A 27,551-nucleotide genomic window follows, 5' to 3' on the forward strand; every position below is an offset into this window, starting at 1 on the left:
TCGTTCTATAATCAAACCAATGTGTAGAAACAAATTCGAATTTAAAACGGTTCGAACATTTGGTTGAAAAATCGTAATACGTGAATATTGTACACTTGGAGATTAAGTTATTACCACCAGAAACAGAAAATCGCATCTAAAATAGTAAAGTAGAAGTCGTTTTTCCGGTTAAGCCTTAATGCTCTCCCTTTCCCCCCACGGGGGCATTTCGAAAAATCCTTTCTTATTGTGCGTTTTCATGACGTACCCTAACTGTGTACCAAATTTCACCTCTTTAGGGTCAGCGGTTTGCTCTGGGCGATGATGAATCAGTGAGTCAGTCAGTCAGGACAAGAAATTTTATTTATTTAGATACATCGATTCTTTTTTGCTTGTTCGAGATCGAAATTCATCTAAAAATTAAAAATTTACACGTATATTCGAACAGAAATTAAAGGAAATTTATTAAAATCGACGTTACAAATTAATAAAATTGTCTTCTTTTGCTGAATTTAACTCTACTGTCGCTTCTAGTGTAACGAATTTCATCAGTGATTAGACAACGAAAGGCGAGACCTGTAAGTTAAGCGGCTTATTAATCAATTTATCCTTAAAAAATCCTATAAAATTTAATGTTTTCTAAGTGATAATTAGGCTTACTTTTTAAAGAAATCGAAAGGCGAAGTTCTCCATCGCCGTGTAATTCCTGATTATTAAAAGGCCACAAGAATTCATTTGTAAAAACTGTAGTAGCCTTTAGCCTCCGACTGGGATCATCCCTTAGAAAATAATGTACAAATTTCCACGCAGATTCTACTTCACTGTCCATAAGAGAAGCAACGGGATGAGCTTTCTTTAAAAGCGTTTTATAATAATTTTTATGTCTTATTTATTTTAGAAATGGCCGAACGTGATCGTTTCATATTCTGAATCCATTAATGCCACGGTTAATGATGTCCGACTTAGAAAACAACTTTCTACGGAATGTCTTCCCAAGTAACGTTTCTAAAGTAACGATCCCGAAACCCCAAAGATCTAATTGTGCTCCCGTCGTTTCACTTTTATCCCAAAATTCTGGAGGAGCATACAATGGGCTTATCATGAGCTCAGTTGTAGCATCCGCATTGTTCTCCTTCAGCGTGGATAAACCACCCAATCTGGCCGATTTTCCGAGGGTTAAAACGATATTTTCCGGTCTTAAATTTAAGTGGCATAAACCTTGAGAGTGTATTTCTGTCAATCCGTATAAAGTTTCGTAAATCCACTCCTTGGCCAATGCAAAACTTAAAGAATTACGTGGGAAATTACGCGACATGACTTCCTTTTCCAGTGTGGTATCATAGAGTGGCATGGCGTAAGCAGTCTTTCCATCGTTCAATTCTGCTATTTCGTATAAGGGTATAACGTTCGAATGATGAAATTTGAAAATTTTGAATTTATTGTCAGAACGACAATTAATTTCTCTAACAATATCTTCGCACTTTCTTACGTATTTCCAAGCAGAAAAATACTTGAATCTCGTCCAGATGATGTAATTTTTGACGTAGAATTAAGTGTGTGGATATTTTTTTAATAAGATTTTTAAATAAAATTTCGACAAATGATTGATGTTTGTTCGATCCTGCCGCATTCAATTCTTCGTTATATTTATTTATTTGTTTATTTATTTATTTTATTTAAGCATTCTGGTACAAAAACCCTGGTGCGGGGACATAACAAAACATAATACATAACCTTACAAAATAGTAAAAAGAACATTCCACAGATATATATACTAATTACAACTGATAATTATAAATTTTATAAATACTAATATTTATCATTTTAAACTAAATTCAAATCAACAAAACAAAACTTAAAGAATTACTTGGGAGAACTATTCACAACAAATTAGCAACAAACTAGGCTGAAAACTTACCTAGAAAAAAAGGAAAAACAACAATTTAAACCACTAGTTCAAAAGAAAATTGGATAGTCTCCCAAGCAGCCACAGATTAAATAATAGGCAGGCCACGCCCCAAGACATAATTTACATAAATAAGCAGTACTTCCGCTTTAAACCTAAAAACAATGAAAAAAGCAAATAACAGAATCAAGATCAAATATACCATAAAAACATTATGAAATGAACAATTTAACCTTCTTTACGAAAATAAATACCTTAAAAAATACACCAAAATCAGAAATAACCTTTTTAAACTGATTAAATGGAAAACAGGAAACCTCAAAAGTTTCTTCACGTAATTTTGACAAAAAAGTACAAACAGCGATAATATTAAATGCATCCAATGACGAGTCAGCCGCACCACATATTCAGATGCCCCTTCTGTAATTACTAGGGTTTCTCATTTTTCGAAAAATTTGCCTCTAGCGGGTTACGGGGAAAATAATTTCTTTTCCCGGGATCCCGGGAAATTCCGGGACGAGATAATAAAATAAATTTCATATGAATAAAAAATTTCATACAGGAATATCATAAATTTGAATAATTTAATGTATTTTCTAGTAAGTAACTAAAAGTTTAGGGTCAATCTCACCCATACGGACGCGTTAGGCTTAATTAATTTATGTTCTCTACATTATAAGATAAAAATAAAATAAAGCGTTTGTCCATCAGGCCTCGGACTTCAATTTCACAAATTTTCTCTGCTACTACCCTTGCACTGAACACCTGTCTCCAATAACGAGGCAACGTATCTTGAATGATGAATTTTTCGTCAGTCATCCTTTGATGTGACAAACAAAATTCACCAAAGGAGTAAACTCAATAGCTCTATATAATGATAGTACGTGCTTTGATAATGATTCAAATACCAGCTCGTTTGCATTCACAGCAGCTTTGCCAGTGCTAGAGATCTTTTTTAAAAAAATGTTGTCAGTGTCTGGAACTTTTGAATCGCCCTGATATATAATTTAATTATGGTGGTAGTATTTAAATTTGATTTTCACCTGAATCCTAGTTTTTGTCGCATCGCTTGGAAAACATGGAAGTACCATCCTCCCAAAATCTAATTTTCAAACTTGTCTAGAATCATAAAATTTTTCTTCTGAAAGAGGCATGGCAATGTGACAAATGTAAAATGTTAAGTCTGGAAAGGCAAGCATGTTCCTGCGCTATCTAGAGATGAACTTTTTTAACGTCTAGAACAACCCTTTGTTCACCCCTACTTTGAATTCCTGTATTTTTCTAATTACATATTAATTAAAAGACATCTTGCATGATTTTTTAACATTTTAAGATTTGCGTTACTTATCAATTGAAGTATTTTAAGTTTTCAGAATCTGCAATAAAAGAAGTGTGTATTAGTAAAATAACCGCTTGTATGTTTCAACACAGACAAATATAACAAAAGTTTTTAAATAAATTAATAGTTTGTTTTTGCTTGCATGCTTGTTTGGCCGCTCTTTGGTGGGATGTTACGCGTTAGCTTTCATGGCTATTTCGCCCCATTAAAAGACTATCTCGCCCCTATGGAATGATAGGTGGCGCTGTGTGTCAATATTGACCATAGCTCCATCTATCAACTTTTAACGTCAATCTCTGATTTTATTTTACTGTTACTCCATGAAGAAACTAAAACGTAATTCTAACAATTCATTTCGTTACTTACTGCTGATTGATTGATTTTCAGACAATCCTAACAAGAAAGAGAAAAGTATACATGTACTGTACTTCCAAAATCGTTTTCGTTGACAACCCAGTTTCCCGGAACCTATCGACGAATTTAACTGAGGACTCGCTGTATTTTATTGAGAAGCATGTATTATTTAAGGCATAATAATTAAATATGAGTTTATTTTTTTATATTGTCTACGTATACCTTGTTTATAAATAGGACTTATTACACTGGTGTAGTTTCAGATTATCGGAAAAAGGAAGTTTTAATTTAAAAATTGATACAAAATACCTTTATTTTTAACTGTACACTTAGAAATAAAGTGTGCCCAGGTGAAAAAACAAGTGAACACAAAACTTATATTGCAAAAATAAAGACTAATATAAAATTGTTTGTAAATCTACACACGTCCAATGCAAAGTATTTGTTATATTAGGTTGTTTGAAATGAAATAACCGATTTTTACTTTTGACTTTAAATGTTTATTAATTTAATTTAAAACACAAATATTCAATAGAATTGTCGCCACAACATTAATATACATTTCCCAATGTAATAGAAGTGCATTAATGTCAATTTGATTGATATCGCGAGGACAAGCAAAAAGTCATTAAAGATACTTTTCATTGTGTCTTCTTCTTTAAAGACTTTCTTTGCCAAAAACAACTGGACGAATATATAAAAAAAAGTGATAGTCTGTTCGCAAAAAGTCTGGACAATAAGGTGGATGGAGAGAAATTTCATATAAATACTTTCATTGTTGTGACGAATAATTAAAGAACTGCACACCCCAAATGCTGCTCCTTATCTCTCTCACTGTGTTCGTGTAGTACCCATTTGACGAGCTTCTTTACTTGGTAAGTCAAGAAGCTCGGGTTTAGACGTGGAGAAATGATTCAATAATGTCCAGTATGTTCAACCTTACGCGATTTCCGGACAGTCATGTGATATTCTAATTCGATGATATTCTTCGGTTCTAATTTTTGACATTTGTATTCCCGAAATGAAATTTTTTGAACTAATGCCTGGTTGCCTGCTCACTCACACAACCTTCACCAAAAGTTTTATTGATATTTTGGGTGACTTCGGCTGCATTATGTCCCTGCTTATACTATTAAAATGAAATTATTCGATTCCTTTTTTTCCCTTTCCGTCAGAAAAAGTACTCTTAAACGTGTTAAACTCACAATATAAATGAGATTGCATTTTTAAATTCAATCATACAGCACTGTTCACACGAAAAAAAGTTTAACTTCAAGGCCGGAAAATGTTTAAATTTTAAAAAACGGCCATTTCATTTGCAACGACTCAATAACACAATTACTCTTTTACGTATTTAGTCCTCATTTTTGCAATTTTACAATAATACTTCTTAAATCCTTTAAATTTTTATTTAGTTAAAAGAAACAAAAAACAGAGAGAAATTCAATTTCAAAGCATAAAATTTAATTTGATTAAAACTAGTTAAAAATAATACTTGATGAAAGGTTTAGAGCTAGAAGAGTTTTGTAGTTGTAGAAGCTTTTAAAAAATTTTAAGAAATTTCTATCAAATGTGTATCTAAAGCATTTGTTGCAAATCCATAATTGGGTTCAGAAACAAAACAAACACTTGGTCCAAAGGAATACAAAACACAATAAAATATCTAAAAAAAAACCTAAAATATGTTCACTTATCGACCTGTCCAATCATCGTGAACAATTGCCATTGTTCCTGTTGTTCTGAATAATCAGACATGAGGAAAAGTGAAGACATCTTAGTTTCTTCTACGTATTTTTTACTGTGCAAATATCGTCAGATATTTTTAATTGAAAAAGAAAATAGTTTCTAAACGCAAGAAATAGTAACAGTATTATATGCACACTCAATAAAACATAATTCAAAATTTATAAAGGAATCGAATTGTTTTAAAAGTTACGTAGAATATAATATCGTCAGTGTATTCGCTATTAAATAAAGAAAAGTTTTATGTAATAAAAACGAATTTATTGATTTATTAAATGTAGTCATATAAAAATCAAGTAGTAACTTCTATTTTTCTATACATAGGAAGCGGATATCTCTTACTTGGCTATATTTGTTAATTATGATCGTTTCTCTGCAATGGATTTCTCTTCTCCATTAGCTCTTCGACCAATGACATTTGTGATAAAGTCGCCGGAAAAAGTTTCGAATTAGAGTTTTATCATAGAGCCTTTCTCTGTAAGAAGCTAATAACGAATAAAATACGATGTAATCGCGACGATAAAACCTGTAAAACGATGTCCTTGTTAAAAAATTTCACTGCACCAGAAGCACATCAATTCTCATAAAAAATACTTTCATGTCGACGTAAATAAAATATTTTATCATAAAAGGATATGCAACAACAAAGGTAGAGTAGACCAATTTTAATATTTTCTAAATATCTTAGCTGTTAAAATGAATGAGAGAAGAAAATAAATAGCTGCGTTATTTTTCAAACTTATATACAATGATGTATGGTATTAGCGTTGCAATAACAATGGAAGAAACAGGTATATTAAATAAAGTAGTAATTATATGACGTAGGTATAATGCAAACAACAGTCTTGTACTGCAATCTATTAGATAGCTACCATGCTACTTGCAAAATAATCTCAAGCGCCCGCAATTGAAACTATTGAATATACATGATAGCTAAGGCCGCGACTCCACTAGCCGTAAAAGGACCGTAAAACCCCTCACCGTAAAAGCTTTTAATCACGTGACCATGATATTTTACGCCTGAGCAGGTCGTAAAACCAACGTAAAAGCGAGTTGAGCAGTGTTCAACTTGCTTTTACGTTGGTTTTACGACCTGCTCAGGCGTAAAATATCATGGTCACGTGATTAAAAGCTTTTACGGTGAGGGGTTTTACGGTCCTTTTACGGCTAGTGGAGTCGCGGCCTAATGGTGGCTTCAGACCTGTGTAGAGCGTTGAGCAGAAATTTTATTCCTTTTATGTTATTATTAGTGATTTTGCATTTTTTCTGAAGCAAAATCAATTAGTTATGTCCAAAAAATTTGGTTATTTGGTCTGAATGCTGTGCATCTAATCATCAATGTCACCGAAGAATCCGCACCTCCTTTCAGTAGTAATCATGAAAGTAAATGGATTTTGCTTAAAGTAGATTAAAAAACTTTATACATAGAATATACTCTAAATGTTTGAATAGTATGTATATAACCTACTTATCACAGTAAAAAATACGTAGAAGCGGCTAAGATGTCTTCATTTTTTGTCATGTCCAATCACTAGGAACAACGAGAATATGAAAAACAGTTTTAAAAGTTTTCTGGTGACAAACCAATAATTGAAACTGTACTTTTAATTATTGGCTTGTCACCAGTAAACTTTTTAAACTGTTTTGCTTATTTCTGCATAGCTTCTAAAGGACGTCTTTACAATGGAAGACTGTTGTTTTGGATATTCAGACATTACGAAAAGTGAAGACATCTTAAACTTCCTCTACGTATCTTTTAATGTGTAAATATCATCAGCCCTTTTAAATTGAAGTTATTTGTCGTAATTTAAATATATAGAATTTTCATTTTATTAGTTAGATACCTGTAATGGTAAAACGTCTGGTGATTCACATTTGAAGTTCATATTAAAATTGTGCGCTTTTTCAAATTTTTTTGCGTAATGGAAATATCCGCCAAATATTGATACAACAAAATAACACTACTGTAATGTTTACAAGTATGGATCGTTCTATTATCAACTATGTTGGTATTTGGATTAATTTTGCACAAAGTGATAGAAAAAGATTTCTCTGAAGACAAAACAAAAATCAAGTGGACAAGAAGGAAAGTATTTTGGAATCTGTTTTGCACTTTTTTCTATAAAAGTAAGTTAATATGTTAAATAATCATTACTATTGCACTGTCTTGCGTTTAAAATACAAAACCTCGTTTAGGTATTCAATTGAAGAATATAGAGAGATTTTCTTCAAGATTATTAATTGGAATCTGGTGACTATCGATTCTAGTTTTAATATCTAGTTACAGTGAAGCTCTTATGTCTTTTATGACCTATCCTCGGATGGAAGATGTACCCAAAAATTTTGATAAATTAGCTACTGCGATTCATAAAGCTGAATATACTTGTGGCATGTTAGGTAGAGGCGCTATTTTTAGCTATTCATTTCTTTTATTTTAAGAATGCTGAATCTAAAGTTGATAAAATTATTAAAGATAACCTAATAAAGCATAAGAATTTTATGTCCGGATCTGAAGGACTACAACACGTTCTCGAACAACGTTTTGCCTTCATAAGTAGCATTCCCATGATAAAACAACATATCAACACAGAAGATATGCATAAATACAGAATTTCTAATGATTCCATTATTACATTTCTTCAGGCTTTTGTAATGAGAAAAGAATTTTGCTTGAAGAAGGACATAAGCTCCATGTAAGTTTATGTTAGCATTTACCAGTGGCGAAGCAGACTGAAATAATAAAAATTTACGTATAATTTTTTAGGGTCTAACGTAACTTTATATAATTAGATTATTGCTACATACACTACCTATATGAACACGCAAAACTCGAGCATTTCGTTAGCGTCACGTTTTTCTGTTGGGTGCCCTTGTGAAATCTGTATGCAAAACGTGAAGCTATCGTAGATTAGCCTCACGTTTTAACACGTGTAATATATTAATGAGAAAAGTATTAAATCTACAATTTCGGTCTATTTTATATCTACAATTAAAACTTTTAATACTTTGATATAGTTTAATATTAAGAAAAAATAGACTTAACTGTCAAAAGTCCCTTAAGTTCTTCGCCACTGGGTTTTACTATTATAAGATGTAAAATAATAAAAATTAGTTATTCTAATTAATATAGAGTGACTCGTTTATTCGAAGCTGGAATTATTGAGAAAATTGATTATTCTGAAAAACGCAAAGTTTTGGAAGTTTCTGGATATAATGCTGTTTCGTTGGAAGATCTGAGAAGTTGTTTATTGCAAGTTTAACGCTCTTTTTTGTGTGCTTACTTTTTGAATTTTGTTGTGCAAAGTATTGGTGAATTCAGTCATAAAACTTTCTAAAATGATGAAAAATAACCAATATTTGTGTATAATTATACTTCGTTATTTCATACATTTTATTCAATTTTAACATTTCATGTTAAAAAACAGCCAACTAAAATTAAAAAACTTAATATCTCGAGCATTCACACATACAGAGTAACCTAGTTTTGTAATCTTAATTTCTGAAATGGGTCTCCATTTCTTCTTGATACCTGCGCGAAGTTTATGGGCGCACTTGTCACGGAGGGGATGGTAATCAGTTGAAAATTTAATGCAAAATTTAAGTCTGAAAGTAACAAGTGTTTGAATGCTATTGGCTTAGTAAGCATGTGCTGACCTTTGCTTGAATACTACTGACCTCTCAGATCCCAGTAGTCCATCGTTAGCTTCAGGTAGATCTCTAAAATTTCCTCCTGGTAAATTTTTCGTGATCACTGACCTCTTGACTTTGTCCTTCCAAATGTTCTATCCTACATGGTCCATTGAACGTGAGTTTTTTAAGCGTGAGCTAGACATGATACGTTTCTTTTTTCGAGAGGAATGTCTATAGACATTTTCTGTTCTGATAACATTCCGTTATTTTTCTAGTTTTTCTACTAAGCAACATTAAAGTGTTTCTTCTCTGAAGGATATTGTCAGGATTTTCTTAGAAAATTTTGTTGGGTTCCAACTATACATTCTTCCCTTTTAGTCATTTTTCAATGACTTTTAGTCAATTTGTTATTATACTAAAAATAATGACAAATTTCCGAATAATTTTCGGGTGTTTATTACACAAACAATTAGTTTTGTATGTTTACCTTTCAGTAATGCGTTTACAATAGCTTTTCTGTTGAAATTTTAATCCATTTTTGTTTGGAATTAAAATGAAAGTACTAAAACAGACAACGCGAAAAACAAATGCAAGATCAAATTTTGTTCTGTGCATATAAGAGTATCTGCGATAACGGTTTTAAAAAGAAAGGAAGGTCATTTAAAAAGCGTAATAAAGTATAGGAAATACTTTATTACGCTTTTTAAATATTCTTCGTCTGAGTTGTCTGTTAGTGTATTTAATACACTCCGTTATTTCATATAACCGAGTGTATTAAGTATACTGACGGACAACTCAATGAAAATCGAAATTACTTTTTAAATACAAAAAAAAATATCAATAATTGCTTTTGTTTTCTAACAGATCTTAATTAGCATTAGATCACATATCAATGCGTAACATCCCTGTATAAACATTCTAATGCATGTAAAAATACTTTAAAAATATTGTATAAAAATATTCTAATGATATTCTGTATTTTTATAAAGCAATTTACAATTATTCATAATTGTATAAATTTATTTTATAAATTTACTGACCATCGAAGATTTTTTTCCGGACTGTTATATATAACAGACGAGAAGTATGGCGATCGATCGAAAAATTACCCCGAATATTTTTACATTTCTGAATTTAGGACACCTTGACACGTCGAAAAATGAAAAAAAATCGGGGGTAATTTGTGTATGTATTTGTGTTAGTGTGTTTGTGGGATACGATTTTGGTTTACCCTGTTTGAAGCTTAATAACTTCTGTGCTTTTCGTCTAAAATTTCTGAAATTTTGCAGGATGGTTTGTGTAATAGGAGGATTCATGCTGTTAAATTCTAGTGGTTCAAGGTTGAGGGGTGGAGAGATAATAGAGGTCGTGTGTATATCCAGTAGGGTCGGACTTTGTAAAGATTTTACTCGTTATTAGAATTGATAATTTTTTATAAAACTCGTCTTTACTTTTAAAATTAAGCGTTTTGCCATTTTATAATAGTTAAAAATATAAAAGTTTTTAAAATAAAATATGATAACGGATGGCTCCACTAGAATTTTAAATTTAAAAAATTGTAAATGCTAATAACTTGTGAAATCATCATGGAGTCCGACTCCTCTCGATAAACGACATACAACCACTCTTTATCTCCCTAACCCGTCAACCTTTAACTACCGAAATGTAATAGCATCGATCCTCGTATTACACAAACCTCCCTGCAAAACATAAGAAATGTTCAACACAGGAGTTATTAAGCTTCAAACAGAATGAACAAAATTGTGCAACCCCCTCACACACACAGACTAACATCCCGTATCGAAAAAAAACTAGAATTTTTTTCATTTTTAGAAGTTTCAAAGTCCCCTGTCCAAATTCAATAAAATTCCCATTTTATATAGTCGCTAATTTGTACGTAGTATAGAAATATAACAAACGACATATATAAATAAGAAAATAAATTTTAATTAAGAAAAAACGGGAAAATTCTCTGATGTTTCTTCTTTGGAAAGTGCCAAGGCCGCCCTCGATGGGCGGCCTGGCACTTTCCAAAAAAGAAACATCAGAGAATTTTCAAGGCCGCCCTCTGGATGGGCCACTGCATACCTTAAACTGAAATATTGAAATACAGTAATTAAAAAGCAAATTAAGATAAATAAAGACAAATTTGGATCGGAAGAGAACATACAATTTGAGTAACAGTAGATTCCAGCTTGTGGGTACGTTTATACAGGGTGAATTAGTGAGAATGAGAGAAAAACGTATGGTAGGCTGCAGTAATAGAGAGGTTGAGGCCATCGTATTTTGTTCTTGTTCTTGTTCGTGGGTTTATGTTGGAAGGTGTGGCCGTTGTCGGCTTTTCTTCCGATGCGCCGCCTGGTGGCTAGGCGAAACGGCCGGTCTTATATATGTACCGCTCAAGGGCTGAGATGTGGTGGCGCGGGTCTAAGCCCGCGTGTGGCCAGTAAAGTTGGCTGAGGTGACGAGTCTGGTGCAGGTCCAAAGAGAGGGCTTGGCCCAAATCCCGATGGGCCTCGTTGTACGCCGGACACACCAGCCAAAAGTGATTGGGGGATTCCTCCTGCCCGCAGTGCTGGCAGTCCGGGGAGCGGCTAAGGTGACGAGAAAAAAGGAAAGATTGAAGAGGCGCCGTATTTGTACGTAGCCTCGCCAAAAGCGATTCCGCACGGCGCGAGGAGGCCAGATGGTAGGGCCAAGGGGAGAACGGCCGGAGGTGCTCCCTCCCCTTCTGCCGGAGAGCTGCCGACCAATTGTCGGTGAGGGCGAGCACGATCTTGTCCCTGTTGAGTCGTCGTAGGTCTCTCGGGGTCAGGGAGCGGTGCCAGGAGCCAGTAAGATCGGCGTGACTGGCTGCCCTATCGGCCGCTTCGTTAATCTGAATGCTCGAATGTCCTGGGATCCAAACGAAGTCCAGGGGGGCAGGGAACCTGCTGACCATAGATGCAATGTCTGAGATGATGGCCGTCGAAGAGAAAGAGACGTTCGCGATTGCCTGCAGAACGGAGCGGCTGTCTGAAAAGATTACAGTCGGACGATTATATTGGGAGGCGATCATCAGCGCTCGCTGGATCCCGATTGCTTCAGCCGTGAAAACGCTGCAGGCATCGTGGAGGCGCCAAGTCTCTCGGATTCCATCATTCGGAATGACGATGCCGATCTGAGTCCTGAGAGTAGTTTTCGAAGCATCGGTACCGATGCAGTACCTGTCGTACCATAGTTTAGCCTGGAGCTTGGAGTAAAGGCTTATCAAGTCCTCGGCGTGGTCCGCACCCGCTGCGGACCACTCATTGAGGTGGACCTTGGGCCGGACCTGATCTGCACACGGGGGGTGGAAATTCTGGCAGTAAAGGCTGGCGACCGGGAGACTCTCATTCGCGAAATGGGTGAAAACCCAGTCGACGTAAGGAGACTGAAAATGGCGCCAATGGTGAGAGGCCAGTCTGGGAGCCGTCTGGAAAAGGTGGAACAGAGGGCTAGATGGACCCCGAGATAAGTGGGTTACCGCATGCGCTATTGCTCTATGGCGAAGGCAAAGCTGAAGCAGAATATACCCGGTTTCCGTGTAGAGGGAGATCAGGGGGGTCGATTTGGGGACCCCCAGCGCGGTACGAAGGGCTTCGTGTAATGGGCGCTCCATATGGCTAATGCTGGAGGGCGGAGCCCCCTCCAGGAGCTGGGCGCCAAATTCCGCCATTGGGCGAAGCACCGAGTAGACAGCCATCGTATTTAGCGTGTACGGCGGACGGCAGAGCGCCGCCATGTGGCAATTCTAGAGTCGATAATGGCTTTCGTGTCGTCTACGATGGTGAGTATACGATCGGTTAAACTTCTTCATTTTTTTGTGTTTGGGGTTAAAATTATAACCTATTTTATTAAAATAACGATTATTTAAGCATTTATGAATAACATTGTAAAGAAAAAGACGATTTTAAACCAAAAATTATTTATTTAATATTTTTTAATGTACAGTAATGTGAAGTGACCACAGAAACTCTAAGGCCGTGTTCACTTTTTTTTTTAATTTTTGCATGGTAAGCATTTAATTAAAATTATATTTGTAGTCTAGTGATGAGGTATTACTCTTGTCGGATCAGTATGACAGTGATGAAGAAGCCATCTTATTATATCATATTACTAATAAACATCTACCTGTGACAAAAGCAAGAATAAATTTAAATAAAATGACCGATTCTGATTGCTTGTTTTATTTTCGGTAAGTGATATATTTATAAATTAAAGTAAATACTTAAAAAATATATAAAATATTTAATTTTAACAGATTTTCAAGAGACGATTTGTTTCATCTGCATTCTGCTTTACGCCTTCCATCTGTAATCATTTGTGAAAATGGATCACGTTTACTTGGTGCATTATGTATTTTATTACGAAGATCAGTTTATCCTAATAGACTTGATGATATTTCTGTTTTGTTGGGGAGATCAAAAAATGAACTTTCGCGATTTGTGCAAAATACTAAATATCATTAACAATAACCATTCCAAATTGTTATTGAATATCAACGAAATAAAAGTAACAAGAGAAAAATTAAAATTATTTAGCCAAGTAATAACAGCAAAAGGTGCTCCTTTGACAAATTGTGGGGGTTCGTAGATGGAACGGCACGTCCTATTTGTCAACCAAAAATACATCAAAGGGTGGTATTCAGTGGCCATAAACGTATATATTGTTTCAAATTTCAATCAGTGGTTACACCCGATGGTATAATTGCTAATTTATTTGGACCGATAGAAGGAAGACGTCGTGACAGTGGAATGTTAAGAGAATCTAATTTGTTAGAGCATTTGGCTACGATTCTGAGAACGGGATCCAATTTGTTTTATATGGAGATTCTGGTTATCCTTTCCGTTAACACCTCATTACACCATACCGAGGTGCTAGCTTAACACCTGAGCAAGAAGTATTTAATTCCAGGATGAGTTCAGTAAGAGAGTGTGTGGAATGGGTATTTGGGAAAATAATTCAGATATTTGCTTTTCTAGATTTAAAAAAAAATTGAAATTGTATTTTCAGCCTGTTGGTAAACTGTATATTGTTGGTGCACTACTTACAAACTGTCACACATGCTTATACGGTAGTGCAACATCAGATTATTTTAATTGTTTACCCCCTCAAATTGGATAAATACTTAGAATGTAATCAATAAATAAGTAAAGAATTTTTTCAATGTTATAAAAATGTTTCTTCAATTTTTATTCAAAGTTTTCAAAAGTATTTTTAATAACGCTTCTCTCTCTTTTCTCTCTAACTCAAATTTTTCTAAAAATATCTTGATCATTCTTAAAAGAAAACTATGATAAGCTATTTTATGAACACAGCTATAAAAATTTTATCGACACTTCACATCACTTGCTAAAAAATTGATTAATTAAATAATTTCTGGATTAAAATCGTCTGTTTCTTTACAATGTTATTCGTAAATGCTTAAATAATCGTTATTTTAATAAAATAGGTCATAATTTTAACCCCAAACACAAAAAAATGACGAAATTTAACCGATCGTATACTCGCCTTTCTAGACGAAGCGAACGCCATTATCGACCGTCTACAATTGCCAATCCGCCGTTTAAGTTTTGCGCTGATACGTGGGCCTCAACCTCTCTATTTTATACTTCTAAAAATAGGGTAGGTTCTTTAGTCTGTTACAAAAGTATAAGAACACCATAAATTTTGTTTTTTAAAAATTTATTTTGAAACTGTTACTAAAAATATTAATTATTTTTATCATTATTTTAATTATTTTATCGGGTTTTTTACATTTCCTAAACCAGCATAGTTTTTTTCACAAATATTAATTTTTTATATATTCAACATACATCATGTTTAACATCCAGGAATGAGAGAGAAGTTTTGAAGCTTATAAATATAAAAACATGTCAACAAGGCAAGCTGCTGCTGAAATACCAATAGATGTATCTCATGCAACTGTTTGGAGAACTTTAAAAAACTATGACAATGTAAATTATTTAAAAATAAACACTTTTAACTGCCAAACACATCAATGCATTTAAATTTGGCTAAAGACAAGATGGGATGGACTGAAGAATGGCAAGAAATAATGTTTAGTGATGAGCAGGGCCGGATTTACATAAGGGCATTTGGGGCCTGTGCCCGGGGCCCCCACAAAACTAAAAAAAATTATGTTTAAACATAATTTTTTTTTCTATTACCGCGACAGCCTAGTGTGGTCTAATCATGAGGGCAACAGGCAGAAAAAACCAAACCCGGGAAAAAACCAATAAATCATCGGAAAATTTCGGGAAAAAATTTCACATAGGTATTTTTCAGTTAAATTAAAATACATATATTTTATTGTGTAAACTAATCATGTCTACAATAACCTTATTTTTAAATGCAATTTACAACTTCCTAGTTCAAATCTAATTGAAAGTACAGTATTTTGTGTAAATTTTTTAAATCATCAAATTTGCCTACTCTTAAAGGGGTGACCCCCATCGAATTTGTGCCCAGGGCCCCTGGATTGGTAAATCCGGCCCTGGTGATGAGAAGTTTAATTTATATGGCCCTGATGGGTTTTCATATTATTGGCATGATTTAAGAAGAGAAAGCAGAGTTAAAATAAGCCATGGGTCTGTAATGATTTGAGATAGTTTAGGAAGTAAATGGGATGGATGTGGAGGTAAAACTAATGTAGTATTTGTTGACAAAAATATAATTACATTTGGTGCATTAATTGAAGGTCATAAATGGTAGTTTCAACAAGATAATGCTCCCATTCATGTCTCAATGTCAACTTAAAATTGGTTAAAAAAGAAAATATTTATGTAATATTGACTAGCCTTCGTGTAGTCCAGATTTAAATCCCATTGAAAATTTATGGGGGATTTTAACAGCTATTGTTTATCAAAATGGGAAACAATATGAATCTGTAAATTAATTGAAAATTGCAATAATGGATACATGGAATGAAATTAAGAATGAACAATTAAAAAAGTAATAAACTCCGTGCCTAACAGAATTTTTCATGTAATTATAGCCAAAGGGGGTGAAATCTTAAAAGTGTTTAAAATATATTTAATTTTTTTTATGTAATTTTAGAAAGTGTATCTATACTTTGGTAACAAGTAAAAAGTGATAGCTTCTATTATACTTCTTATAAGATAAAAAGCTTGAAAATGATATTTTTGTAATTGTCTTAAAACGTATAAAACTGTTTTCTAATAAAAAATTTAAATAAACTTTGAAAAATCACAAAATTTGTGGTGTTCTTATACTTTTATAACGGACTGTATATCTGGGAGGCAAGATTGCTGTCTACTACCTTGTCTGAAGAATACTGTAGAAGTAGAGTTGTTCTTTTCCGGCATCTTCTACCGTCGACAGTGTGATACGTCCGTAAATTTTCAGATCTATTTTTCCAAGCACCTTTCGGATTTTCATACGCATAGGCATTTACAACCACTACGTCTCTCAACAGAAGTATGTCGTGATAACAAGAAAACGCACTGGAACTTTTCTAATGTTTCTCGCAGGAAACACGACGCTAATTATAGTAAAAAAATAATTACTTAATGTTATTAAACATTCTATAAATACTTGTAAACAGTTTAATTTCTTTATTTATTTTCGCTAGTAACCCTCAATGTGAAATGTATCCGCCATTTTTTAACAAATTTCCTGTGAGTCAATGCGCGACGTTCACTGAGTCGCGTAATGTTGTGAACAGGGGCCTCAACGATTTTTACTTAGACTTAAAACGTCAAACGTGTACTTCTGTTTGCCGTACAAGTTTAACGTCTGAACTTGCGCCTCAACCTCTCTAATGTGTTCGTCAATGTACAGTACTTACGGGTTTTTCAATCAACCTTAATATCGTGGATATTCATTCTATCGCCTTAGAACTGTTTAAAGAGTGTGCATGCACATACGGAAAGCAGGTGCAAAATGTATAGCAGTATGCGAAAAATTTAGATGGAGTATAACTTATTAAATTTCACAAAAAGGCAAATACCTTCTATAATTTGGCATCAAAACTCTCGTTCCAAAAATATTGCATAAACGAAATTTTCGTATAATTGATTTACAATTGATTGGCATCACAACTAACTAGACCACATAAACATTACAAGCAGAACTTATATTTTCGAAACAACATTATAGTAAAGATAACATAATGGAAATACAGGTACTTTATACAAAAAACTAATACAAGTACATGGTACTTTATTCTGAGATACTTAGCAAACAATAGTTAATTAAAACAGTTATTTCAGTAACTTGCTTGTATTATTTTGCCTCCTTGCTTACTTTGTAAGAAGTAAGAATAGTTAATTTATAGTGGCTCCTCTGATCCTACTGGAATTAATATAAAACTGTCTAAATTTCACTAAATATTGTAAGCCTATCTTGAAATATAAAAATGATTTATTACATAAAATTAACTTTAGTGATAGTTGCTACACTTTATTTATTCCACGTGTCTTCATTTTTTTAATACATAATCATAAATATTCCATTAACGCTAATGATGCTTATCTTCCATCAAACATTCTGGGCAAATTGCTTCCAACTAATTTGTATATGATTAACTAATATGATTAACAAACAAACACTATTAAAGACTGGAAACAATATTAAAAGCTTATCCATAATACTCAGGAATAATTTATTCGACATTATTTCCACTGTTCAAGCAACACGATACCCTCTTGAACTCGATGATGGGAAGTTATTTACGGTTGAACAATTTTAGAAATTATTCAACCGTATCTTAATATTTTGCGCATTTTTGGCATCTTTATACCCAAAAGAAATGATCATTTGTGGCTTAAAATATTCGTAATTCAGGGATACCTTCTGGCGACTGTACTCGTATTTTTCCTGATTCCGAAAGGATTTTCGGTTCCTTTCATAAAACTCGAATGGGTGGAATCTTGCGGCATTCCCCAACTTTGGAAAATTTTAGGACAAAATGCAGACAATAGTATTATAGTATTTATATTATATTTAGATTATAGTATTAATTTTAATCTTGTTTTCTTTAATGTGTTTCTACTTTTGCAACACAAACGCTAATGAGATATTCAAAGCCATCAAGTTTGCAGACGAACGAGTAAAATGCGCAAGTAGAATTTATGTGAAACTTCAACGTTATCAAGATTTTATCGTATTTTATTTTAGTTTTCTTTCTATGATATGGTGTATCGCTTTTTGTACATTTTACACTTTTTATCGCAGTCTTCATCAGACATTCACTGAAGAAATATTCTGTAATTTTCACATTGTGTTCAGCTTTTATATTTTTAGTAATATTATTCCTTGCGGATTCGCCTGGATCCTAACATTTCTAACCGTTCATTTACTAGAAACATTCATCCTGGATATAAATGAAAAACTGAACGAAGAAGTTTTAAAAAATAAAGCAGCATTATTCGAATTATCTTCTGTTTTATACTTTCTTAAGTTTGTTGATAAACTTTGTCAAACGGCTCACGCCATAATAATTACAGTATTTGTTCCAGTAGGATACATTGAGTGTATTTATGTATTACTTCATCTGAGATTTAACTTCGAATATTTCATTTTCCTATTTTCCTTTGTACTTCTCGTAATAGCTATTTTAACTTATTTTTTATACATGGCAAGAATACCGTCTAATGTAAGTTTTATGTTTTCAAACAGTACATTAATTTCAATGCACTAAATTTTATGTTAACACAACACGTAACGACTGTTTAATGACGAATGATTTTACGATTTAGATGCGACGATCTGTTTCCTGTATCATGGATGTATACTTACGGAATAAACGTGATGAAACAACTGTGAATGTTACTTTACAATCTCTTAGAGTTTGAACTAGTTCTCTACTAAAATTTAAACTATATTAAGTTTTCCTTAATGGTAAATTATATAAACTTAAAACTATATTCATTATTTTTATTTTTCAGGTACTAATGTTGTTATACGTTGCAAAGGCCGAAGTGGGTTTCAGAAGTAACAATTTTTTCTTCTTTACCAAGGAAGCGGTCATGAAAGAAAGTGAATTTTCTGTACTATAAAACCTTATTTCTGCTATTTATATTGCTAAAAATCTTTCATTTCAGTATACCTTTGAATTCATTACTCAGATGATTACATTTTTCATGATAAGAAGTTCTAAAGATCGAATTTAGTTAAAATGAAGATCGTTCTCTCAACACAAAAGAATTTACACAAATTAGATGACTTGTATAAACAAGAAAGTATGCGTTAAATAATGAGATCAAAGTTTATATTAATAAAAAGAATCTGCAATGTATAGTGAAGAATGTAAATCCCGAAATTCTGTGAAAGGTGATAAATTTAGCCTTTTGTTTGTATTTGGAAATCGGATCTATTTGGTCGAGATCAGGATATAATCGTAAATAAATAAATAAATAAAACAAGATGGCGTTCAATACAGTTTCCAAGGGGTTTCGAATAGCTGTGGCTTGACTGTAGTCGAGATTAAAACTCAGAAACATACTAAATGTAAAGTAATAGAGAGATGAAAGTTTGGTGGGAAATCTCTCTTTGCTCTACTTGGTTGATCCCGTTAACTACTAGAGACAATTTTTGTGGACCATTTTTAAAATTAATTCTATTAATTTTTAAACATTAAATTCGATAGTATTAAACTGAAACATTTTTTAAAAACTGATAACTAATCGTATTTTTTTAAATAATTCACAAGTTTGTTATTTTTATACAATGTAATAATTTGCATTTTGTAATGGTCAATAGTAAACAGTATCCTTAATTAATTTGAAAATCATATATCAGGAAGGTATATATTATTTTCTGTTAATAGTCTGTAAGTAGAAAATACTGCTAATAATAATATTGACTAATTTTTATAAAACTAAGTATCTTTTATTCGTGCATTTCATATTACATAAATTGCGCAATTAACTGTTAATTGCGTGGGCGAAGCCCAGACTACTGGGGTAACATTCTCAATTTTTGTCGAGTTTTAAAAAATATTCCCACGTTAGATTTTGATGATTTTGCTGTCAAGATGCTTCAGCGTGTGCATAAATTACGATTTGGACAATTTAATTAACTCTGCGAAAAGATATATTCAAAAAAACGAAAGTGTAGACTTTCGCCTGTTTGACGCTTAATAACAAAAAGTATCTTGACATTTTTGAGTGCTGTTTTTTGTAATATAAAGCCAGACAGATGCTTGATATTTTTTCAGACTTTGATGAATTTCGATCGAACTACAGAAAAGTTATCCGAGTTCTAAGAAAAAGGAATCAAATTTACGTCCCTTATCCCCACTACGTTACCTGGCTCTTCAATTTCCTAGATGTTTGTTTGTTTGTTAAGTTATGACAACGCAACACTTGGGCAATCTGCCTAAGGGGACATCTTCCGTGAGGACTTTTAAGGGAAACTGGCTCCTATTTAGGCGTTACAGACGTGGAGAAAATCCGGAAAACTTCATGTGGTCAGCCCATCTGAGCGAGGCTCGAATCCACGACCGAACTCCCAGTGTTCAGGGTACGAAGACCGCTTGGTCACTGGTGGGCCCTCTTTTCCTAGCTCTAATTACAGGGAGCTTCTGGAAGAATGCGGACATTGTCATTGTTTTCAAGATGTGAGTGTGGACTTTTTGATTTAATTTTGGTACTAAAATACAGTCGATTCCGTTAAATTGGGCCACTGGTTAATTGGGGCAACCACTTTTTTGGGCCGAATCTCAAAGAATGGAAACCAAACTAATAAACTAATACATAATTTAAACGTTTAATTGGGACAGTATGAGAAAAGAAATTTAGCAATTTTGGATAGGTTTTAGGAATCTTCTGAAAATACGTGAACACTACAAACACTTTTTTTTAAACTCTTTTCTCCCTGTGGGCTCTAACAGAGCCTCTTTTGGCAAGCCCATTATGGATTCAGCCAGTTCCATAACAGGGTGGCCGGGTGGTGAGAGACGGGACCCAACACATCTGGACAGACCACGCCCGAAAAATTTCTGGGAAATTTTTCTACCCGTCCACATTCGACCTCAGGTCCCCCAAGGTGGGTAGGCTACTACCTTGACCACTCGGCCAACCGGCCGTCACTACGTATATTAATGTCGTATAGGCCTAACGGTTGGCAAAGACAAAGCAATTTTGTCTTTCACTCGGGTGGTTCGGTTTTTCCGGAGGGGGTCAGCATATCGGGACGTATCCCACCAGGATCCCGTCTAAGGCGGACCCGAATGCGAGCTGCTCCTGATTGGCAAGATTGGACCGGCTCAATTCCTTCCTCTTATCTCAGTGGAAGTTTTCAACTTTTATGTAACTATTTCGAATATATTTTTTTAGCCGTGTCAAGCGATTCACCGACGTTACACTTCCCTCAGTCCAGCCCGGACAAAATCTCAAATGTGGATGCTCTTAATATCAAACTGCTTTACACGCATATTTTAAATTAATGCAAAATGATTCATTTATTATCGGCCAAGTATGTATTTGCAGGAATTTATAATACGAAATAAAATTACTTAAATTTAAAAAAAGTTACTTGATTAATAATGAACTTTTTACTTCATTGTACTAAAAGATGTAACAAGTGTTTTATAATCCTAAAAAAATAGAAATAAGGTAAGATTTCTTATATAATACTTGTATATACTTTAAAATCAATATACAGTCGAGTCCACATAAGTCGACACCCTAAGGGGAAGTGAAAATGTGTCGAGTTATCCGATGTGACGACTAAAGCGAAGTTGGATTAAAAACCACAAAACTACAATTAGCAGGGCCGGATTTTCCTATAGGCTAACTAGACTTCAGCCTAGGGCCTCAAGATCAAGAGGGGCCTACATTAAAATTTTTATTGTCTGTCATGTAATTTACAAACTTAAAATGGGAAGTGAAAGGGCCTCATAAGTGGAATAGCCGAGGGTCTCTTTTTATCTAAATCCGGCCCTGCCCACAACAGATCTATTACAGTTTTATCAATCTCAGCCGTAAGTTCACCCAACGTTTTCGTCAAGCTTATTCGAACCCCTCTTTGCCGTATCTAAATTTCCGTAACTTATATGATCAAGTATCCCATCGGCTGTAACACCACGTTACGAGGTTCTTGAAGGAAACCAGACATGGCGTAAACGAAACATAAAGTTTATTTACCTTGGAAATATAGTCAAATAACAGCACAGTACAAGTTGGAAGATACTTTCCGCCATAAGAAAAACCCCAGAAAACAGCTAAAATACACGGGCTCTTATGTTCACCGCTAGGAGTGCCCGACATTAATAAAACGCGCTATCAATATAATTTCAACAATTGTCAAATCCGATTGTTGATGAAAAGCGATTGTTTTCGGATGTAATTTTTTCGAAAGCGAGATATTTTTGCAAAAATGAATGCTGAAAGTAAGTTAAATTATCTGATTATGTGTGTAATTATACTGATTAGTTTACAGCGTGTCCATAATGCGATAATAACCAAAGTTAGTGGCATATTTAAAAAAGAGCTTAAAACATGAATGAAATTATTATGACGTAAATCATGATGAGCGTCGCTGCTGCATTGTCTGCTTTCAATGAAATAATTAATGCCATTAAATTATTAAAAAGTTTGGATTATAAATCGAACCTTAATTGACTTCAAGGGAGATGACGGAATATGTTTTACTTTTTACTAGTGCAGATGTATTACGTAGACAAATATGAAATTAATCATAATACCAATAGGTTGTCATTTGCAGTTTTTATGTAAAATGCAAATGAATATTATTCCAGAATAAGTAATAATTATATAAAAGTTACGCGATTTGTTAAAATAAGATAAATTAAAATTGAAAATGTATGGCGGCAATTTCGAGAAATCAGTGGATGCATATCGCTAAGGAAGTAAAGATGTTGCATGAGTTATTCGTATTTTACAGCAATAACTACAAACAGTAATTAAAATAAGTTAATGATTTATTTATTTAATATATAGAAACTGTTAAATATTCTTAAATAATCAATAATTAGTTACAAATAATAACAACGTAGACATTGAAATGAAGAGATCATAAGCGAAAATTTTTATTTTTGATATTTAAATTTACTTTTCTGTTTATGACATACTAAACAAAGAAGAGATTTTATGCTAATTACTAAAGATTCCCTTTGTGTATTGTATTTAATATGCTTTTAATATATTCCATCTCTGATATGCTCACATACAAGATATGTGAGAGAGAATTGGAGCCATCTCGGTTGTGGTTCCCACCTTTGGGATGATACCCATTGTGAGTCATACGGGTGTCTCTCGGTACGCAATAAATAAATATTTAATTATTTATTAATACAATTCATAATTACTATAATACCATTATTTATAATAACACTCAGTACTATAAACGTAATACAGTTTAGCAGTTAGGAAGAACTTGATCACGAATTGCAACTTCGTTACTTACAATTTATTGTTTTATTAACACAAATAAGTATATTATTAAAAAGAAATAAATAATAATTCGGAAATGTTTTTTACAGATTTTCAGTGCGTTTATAATGAAAGTTATTTGTCATTTGAATATCATAATTATCCTGTGTATGCTTATCAGGTGAGTGTATCTGGAAATTCTAATTTATATCTTAGATAAAGTAAAGTAAATAATATTTAAATAAAATGTAAACTCAAATCGCTTGCCAAGGAAGTCAAAAATGAAGTTATAATGAACATTAACAAGCATTTTACGTTTACTTTTTATATGAATGTGGTGTTAATTCGTTTTAGTTTATAAAAGCTAATATTAGGACAACTAAAATATATATAAATTTGTCAGACAGTCAAAAATTTTTAAACATATATCAGACTATCAAACCAAACAAAATTAATTACTCCATTATCTTTAATACGTACGGTTTTATACTTTATTGAGACATTTCTCCAATTAGAATTTTATATTATTAGAAAATTTAATGTATTTATATTAAATTTTACCTACGTAAAAAGACTATTTTATTTTATATCAACGTATTTATATAAATGTTAAATATGAAATTCACGAAAAAGTACAATAATTTTATAATATTAAATTCATAAAAACAAGAAAAACAAAGATATTTAAATGATTTAATTATTTTGATTGAATTTCATTTAAATTTAAAACCTGGATTAACGAAAAGGAACAATTGTAAGTTGTGTCACATACCGAAAACCTTTTTCTAGCATTTTTTGACTGTCTTGGTTAAATTTCGTAATAAAAAACAGAGAAAATTACAATTAATGCTAATAATTCTACAGAAATTTAACATTTATTTAATACTGTGTTGACTGTGATGTAAAATGTATACTTTACATCAGAATTAGAATGAACTGGGACAAAAAATGCATATTTATTCGTAAAATTTTCTGCTTGTATCAAAAAATGTAAGAATTATTTCTAAAGTTCGATGTTCTCTTACATTAGATTAGTGAATTGTGTGTAAAATATACTAGAATAATGTTCTTCTATTACTCCAAATCACATTTTATTTTGGACAAGAAATTATTACTCTTTTCAGTAGACATATTCCTCACTTAAGATTAAATTTACTTTAACAAAATAATTAAACACTATCAGAGAAGTTTGGAAGAGACTTTCTCAACTTCAAACTATAAAGTTGATTCACATCTGTAATATATTAATGTTATTGTCAATAATTAAAATTAAAAATAAAACAGTTAATATTTTATATCTTTATATAAGTACAGTAAACTGTATATTATGAAAAGTATTTATTGTATTTAAATAAATTTTATAGAATGATTTAATTTTAATGAGTATGAGTTATTTTGAATATTATCCTTATCTCATATTCGTTTCTAAAACGAATAATTAACGTTTGATTTAATGTTGTTGACATATGTTGTTAGATTATTACATATACAAACTTTAGATGTGAATTAAAGTAAATTTTTATTAATGATCAATTTCTTTTTTGTTATTTCAGTATACATTATTCTTTGTGCCATATGAGTTGTGGTCAGAAATGCCTGAATATGAGCCGACTAGAGACTTTTCACAAAGTGAAGTACTGCTAGAGTATCAGCAGTATGAACCCCAAGTGGGTGAATTTGGATATCGGCCACAATCAGAATTCTCGAATTATTGGCCATCTCCTGAGATGGCCGAATATGGAACAGAATCAGAAACAACTAAATATTGGCCATTCCCAGAAGTTATTGGAGATAGTCCGCAAGCAAATGAAGATTGGCCAGCTCCTGAATACAATGGATCTGAAGTGTTTATTGATAGCAATGAATATTGGCAAACTCCTGAATATAATGGATATGACTATCAATCAGATATAAATGAATATATGTCAGAGCCAGAAGTAATTGAATGTGAGCCACTGCCGTATGGAAATGAATGTTGGGCAGGTGCAGAAAATGGATATGGAGCATATTCGAATTTAAATGAATATATGCCAGCTGCAGAAAATGTTCAATATGGAACATTTCCAATTATAAATGAATATTGGCAAGTTCCTGAATATAGTGGATATGGCTCTCAATTAGATAGAAATGAATATATGTCAGAGCCAGAAGTAATTGAATGTGGGCTTCTGCCATATGGAAATGAATATTGGACAGGTCCAGAAAATGTCAGATATGGGGCGTATACTGATATAAATCAATGTTGGCCAGATCCACAAACTATTGGAGATGGGGCATATTGCGGTATAAATGAATACAAGTCAACTGCAGAAAATGTTCAATATGGATCTTCTCCGGATATACAGTAGAGAGTCGTTAATCAAAACACTGATAATCGGAATCGCCGGTAATCGAAACGATTTTCAGTTGGACTGTGTCGTGCTGAATCGAACGTTTTTGATACTAAATTTACTTCTAAAGTATAATTTTAATGTTTTTATATTCTTCAATATATTTATTTTGTTTGTACAAAATGCAGAAATAATTTTTAACAATACAATAGCCTCGATTATTATTATAAAAATTTTCGTTAGGCTTAAAATCGACGAAAATTCAACACGAAGCGACACACAATGGAGAAAAATTTGAACATTGGACAGGTTAATATATTTTTTCGTACATAATTGGTAATCGGAACAAATGACTAATCTGAACAACCCCAGTCCCCAATTGATTCCGATTTTCCACTCTCGACTGTAAATGAATATTGGACACTTCCAGAAAATACAAGATATGAAACATATTGCAATGTATATCAACATTGGCCAACTCCAAAAGTAATCGAATATGGTCAGCATCCAGAAAATATTACATTTGGACAACAACCTATTATGAACGAAAACTAGTTAGCCTCAGAAATAATTGATTACGGGCAGCAACAAAATTTTGCTGAATATTGGCTGCAACCAGAAATAACTATGTATGACTGTCAGCCGCCGGTAGAACTTCAGCAATACTTGCCGCCAACACAAGTGCTGGAATATTGTCTGGGGTCAGAATTTTCCGAAAATGGAAAGCTACAATTTGAACTTCCTGGAAACGTTGAACCAACAGAATTTCTCAAATATGAGTCTGCAGCTGATAATTCTTCAAATCCATTAGAACCAAAGTCACATCTTTCATCAGAAATGTATCATCAGCAACTTGAAGGTAAATTTTATTAATAATAATCTTCTAATAAAGCCACAGAAATGAATTAATATTCACACAACTACACGAACAGCTGTATTTCATATAAGTAGTATAAATAAGAGAGACTCTGGGATAAATTGTTAAACTTATAAGACTTTACAACTTTTATCCTAGTAACGCTCAACATTCCAGGGGAAAGACGTCGACCAGGGGCTAAAAATCGCAATAACCGTTGAATCGCTCGAGCATTTCTAGGATATTTGCATCCCAAAAGCTCTCGTAGACATCAAAACCACGCCCATTTTTGTTGCCCCTTCGGATATACTTCCCCGCGAAATTTGAACGAGCGTTTTTAGAATAATTCGCCAGGACTTTTGAAATAATTGTCGGGTCTTAAGAGAATCAATATTTTTTTATATATATAATTTTAAGAGATTTTTTATATATATATAAGTTTTGTTTATATATAGATCTCTTAAGAGAATCAATATTTTCTTTATTTAAGAGAATTAATATCATTATATATATATATAACTTTAATATTTAAGATATTTTTATTATAAAAGTATTTTTTTTCTTAAGCTGGTGCCATCTGTTGGCAAAATATTAAACTTCATTTTTTTTAATTATTTTTTTTGGTCCTTCGAAATTACGAAGGTGATTAAAAAAATAACAAACAGCACGAACCGTCTGTCGCTAATTGGATTGTGCCATTTGCTATTTGGTTTTTATCGATTCTTTTACGATATATATATATTTTTTTTCCTCTTTCTTTTATTAGTATACTTTATATATAAGTTTTTTTGTTAACTCATCTTAAGAGAATCAATATTTTATTTTTTTATATTTATATATTTTTATTTTATATATATATAAGTTTTTTTTATATATTTTTATTTTTATATGTAAGTTTTTCGTTAAACCGGCGCCATCTGTCGACAAATTAATATGTGTCGCGACGATTAAATAAATGACGACAATGTCAATTTCTTTTCTTTTTATTAGGAATAAGAATAAAAAAGGTTATAATAAAAAAATGATTACAGTA

The 27,551-nt window shown here is 32.7% G+C and overlaps 1 protein-coding gene and 1 long non-coding RNA gene across 2 annotated transcripts; both read left to right on the plus strand.

Moving 5' to 3' along the window:
* Positions 1 to 13,104: 13,104 nt before the first annotated feature.
* LOC136970917 (uncharacterized) lies at positions 13,105 to 13,384 on the plus strand. Its single transcript, XR_010880059.1, has 2 exons — positions 13,105 to 13,167; positions 13,234 to 13,384. It is a non-coding gene; the product is annotated as an uncharacterized lncRNA (long non-coding RNA).
* An 8,880-nt stretch (positions 13,385 to 22,264) lies between these two features.
* On the plus strand, positions 22,265 to 25,680 carry LOC136970909 (uncharacterized). The gene is made up of 3 exons (XM_067265414.1): positions 22,265 to 22,329; positions 23,443 to 23,513; positions 24,886 to 25,680. Exons 1-3 carry the CDS (start codon positions 22,317 to 22,319, stop codon positions 25,678 to 25,680), a joined length of 879 nt encoding a protein of 292 aa, XP_067121515.1. The 5' UTR covers positions 22,265 to 22,316.
* The last annotated feature ends 1,871 nt before the right edge of the window (positions 25,681 to 27,551 follow it).

The sequence above is a fragment of the Centruroides vittatus genome, unplaced genomic scaffold (assembly GCF_030686945.1).
Source record: "Centruroides vittatus isolate TY-2023 unplaced genomic scaffold, ASM3068694v2 contig_221, whole genome shotgun sequence".
NCBI classification, from domain to species: domain Eukaryota; kingdom Metazoa; phylum Arthropoda; class Arachnida; order Scorpiones; family Buthidae; genus Centruroides; species Centruroides vittatus.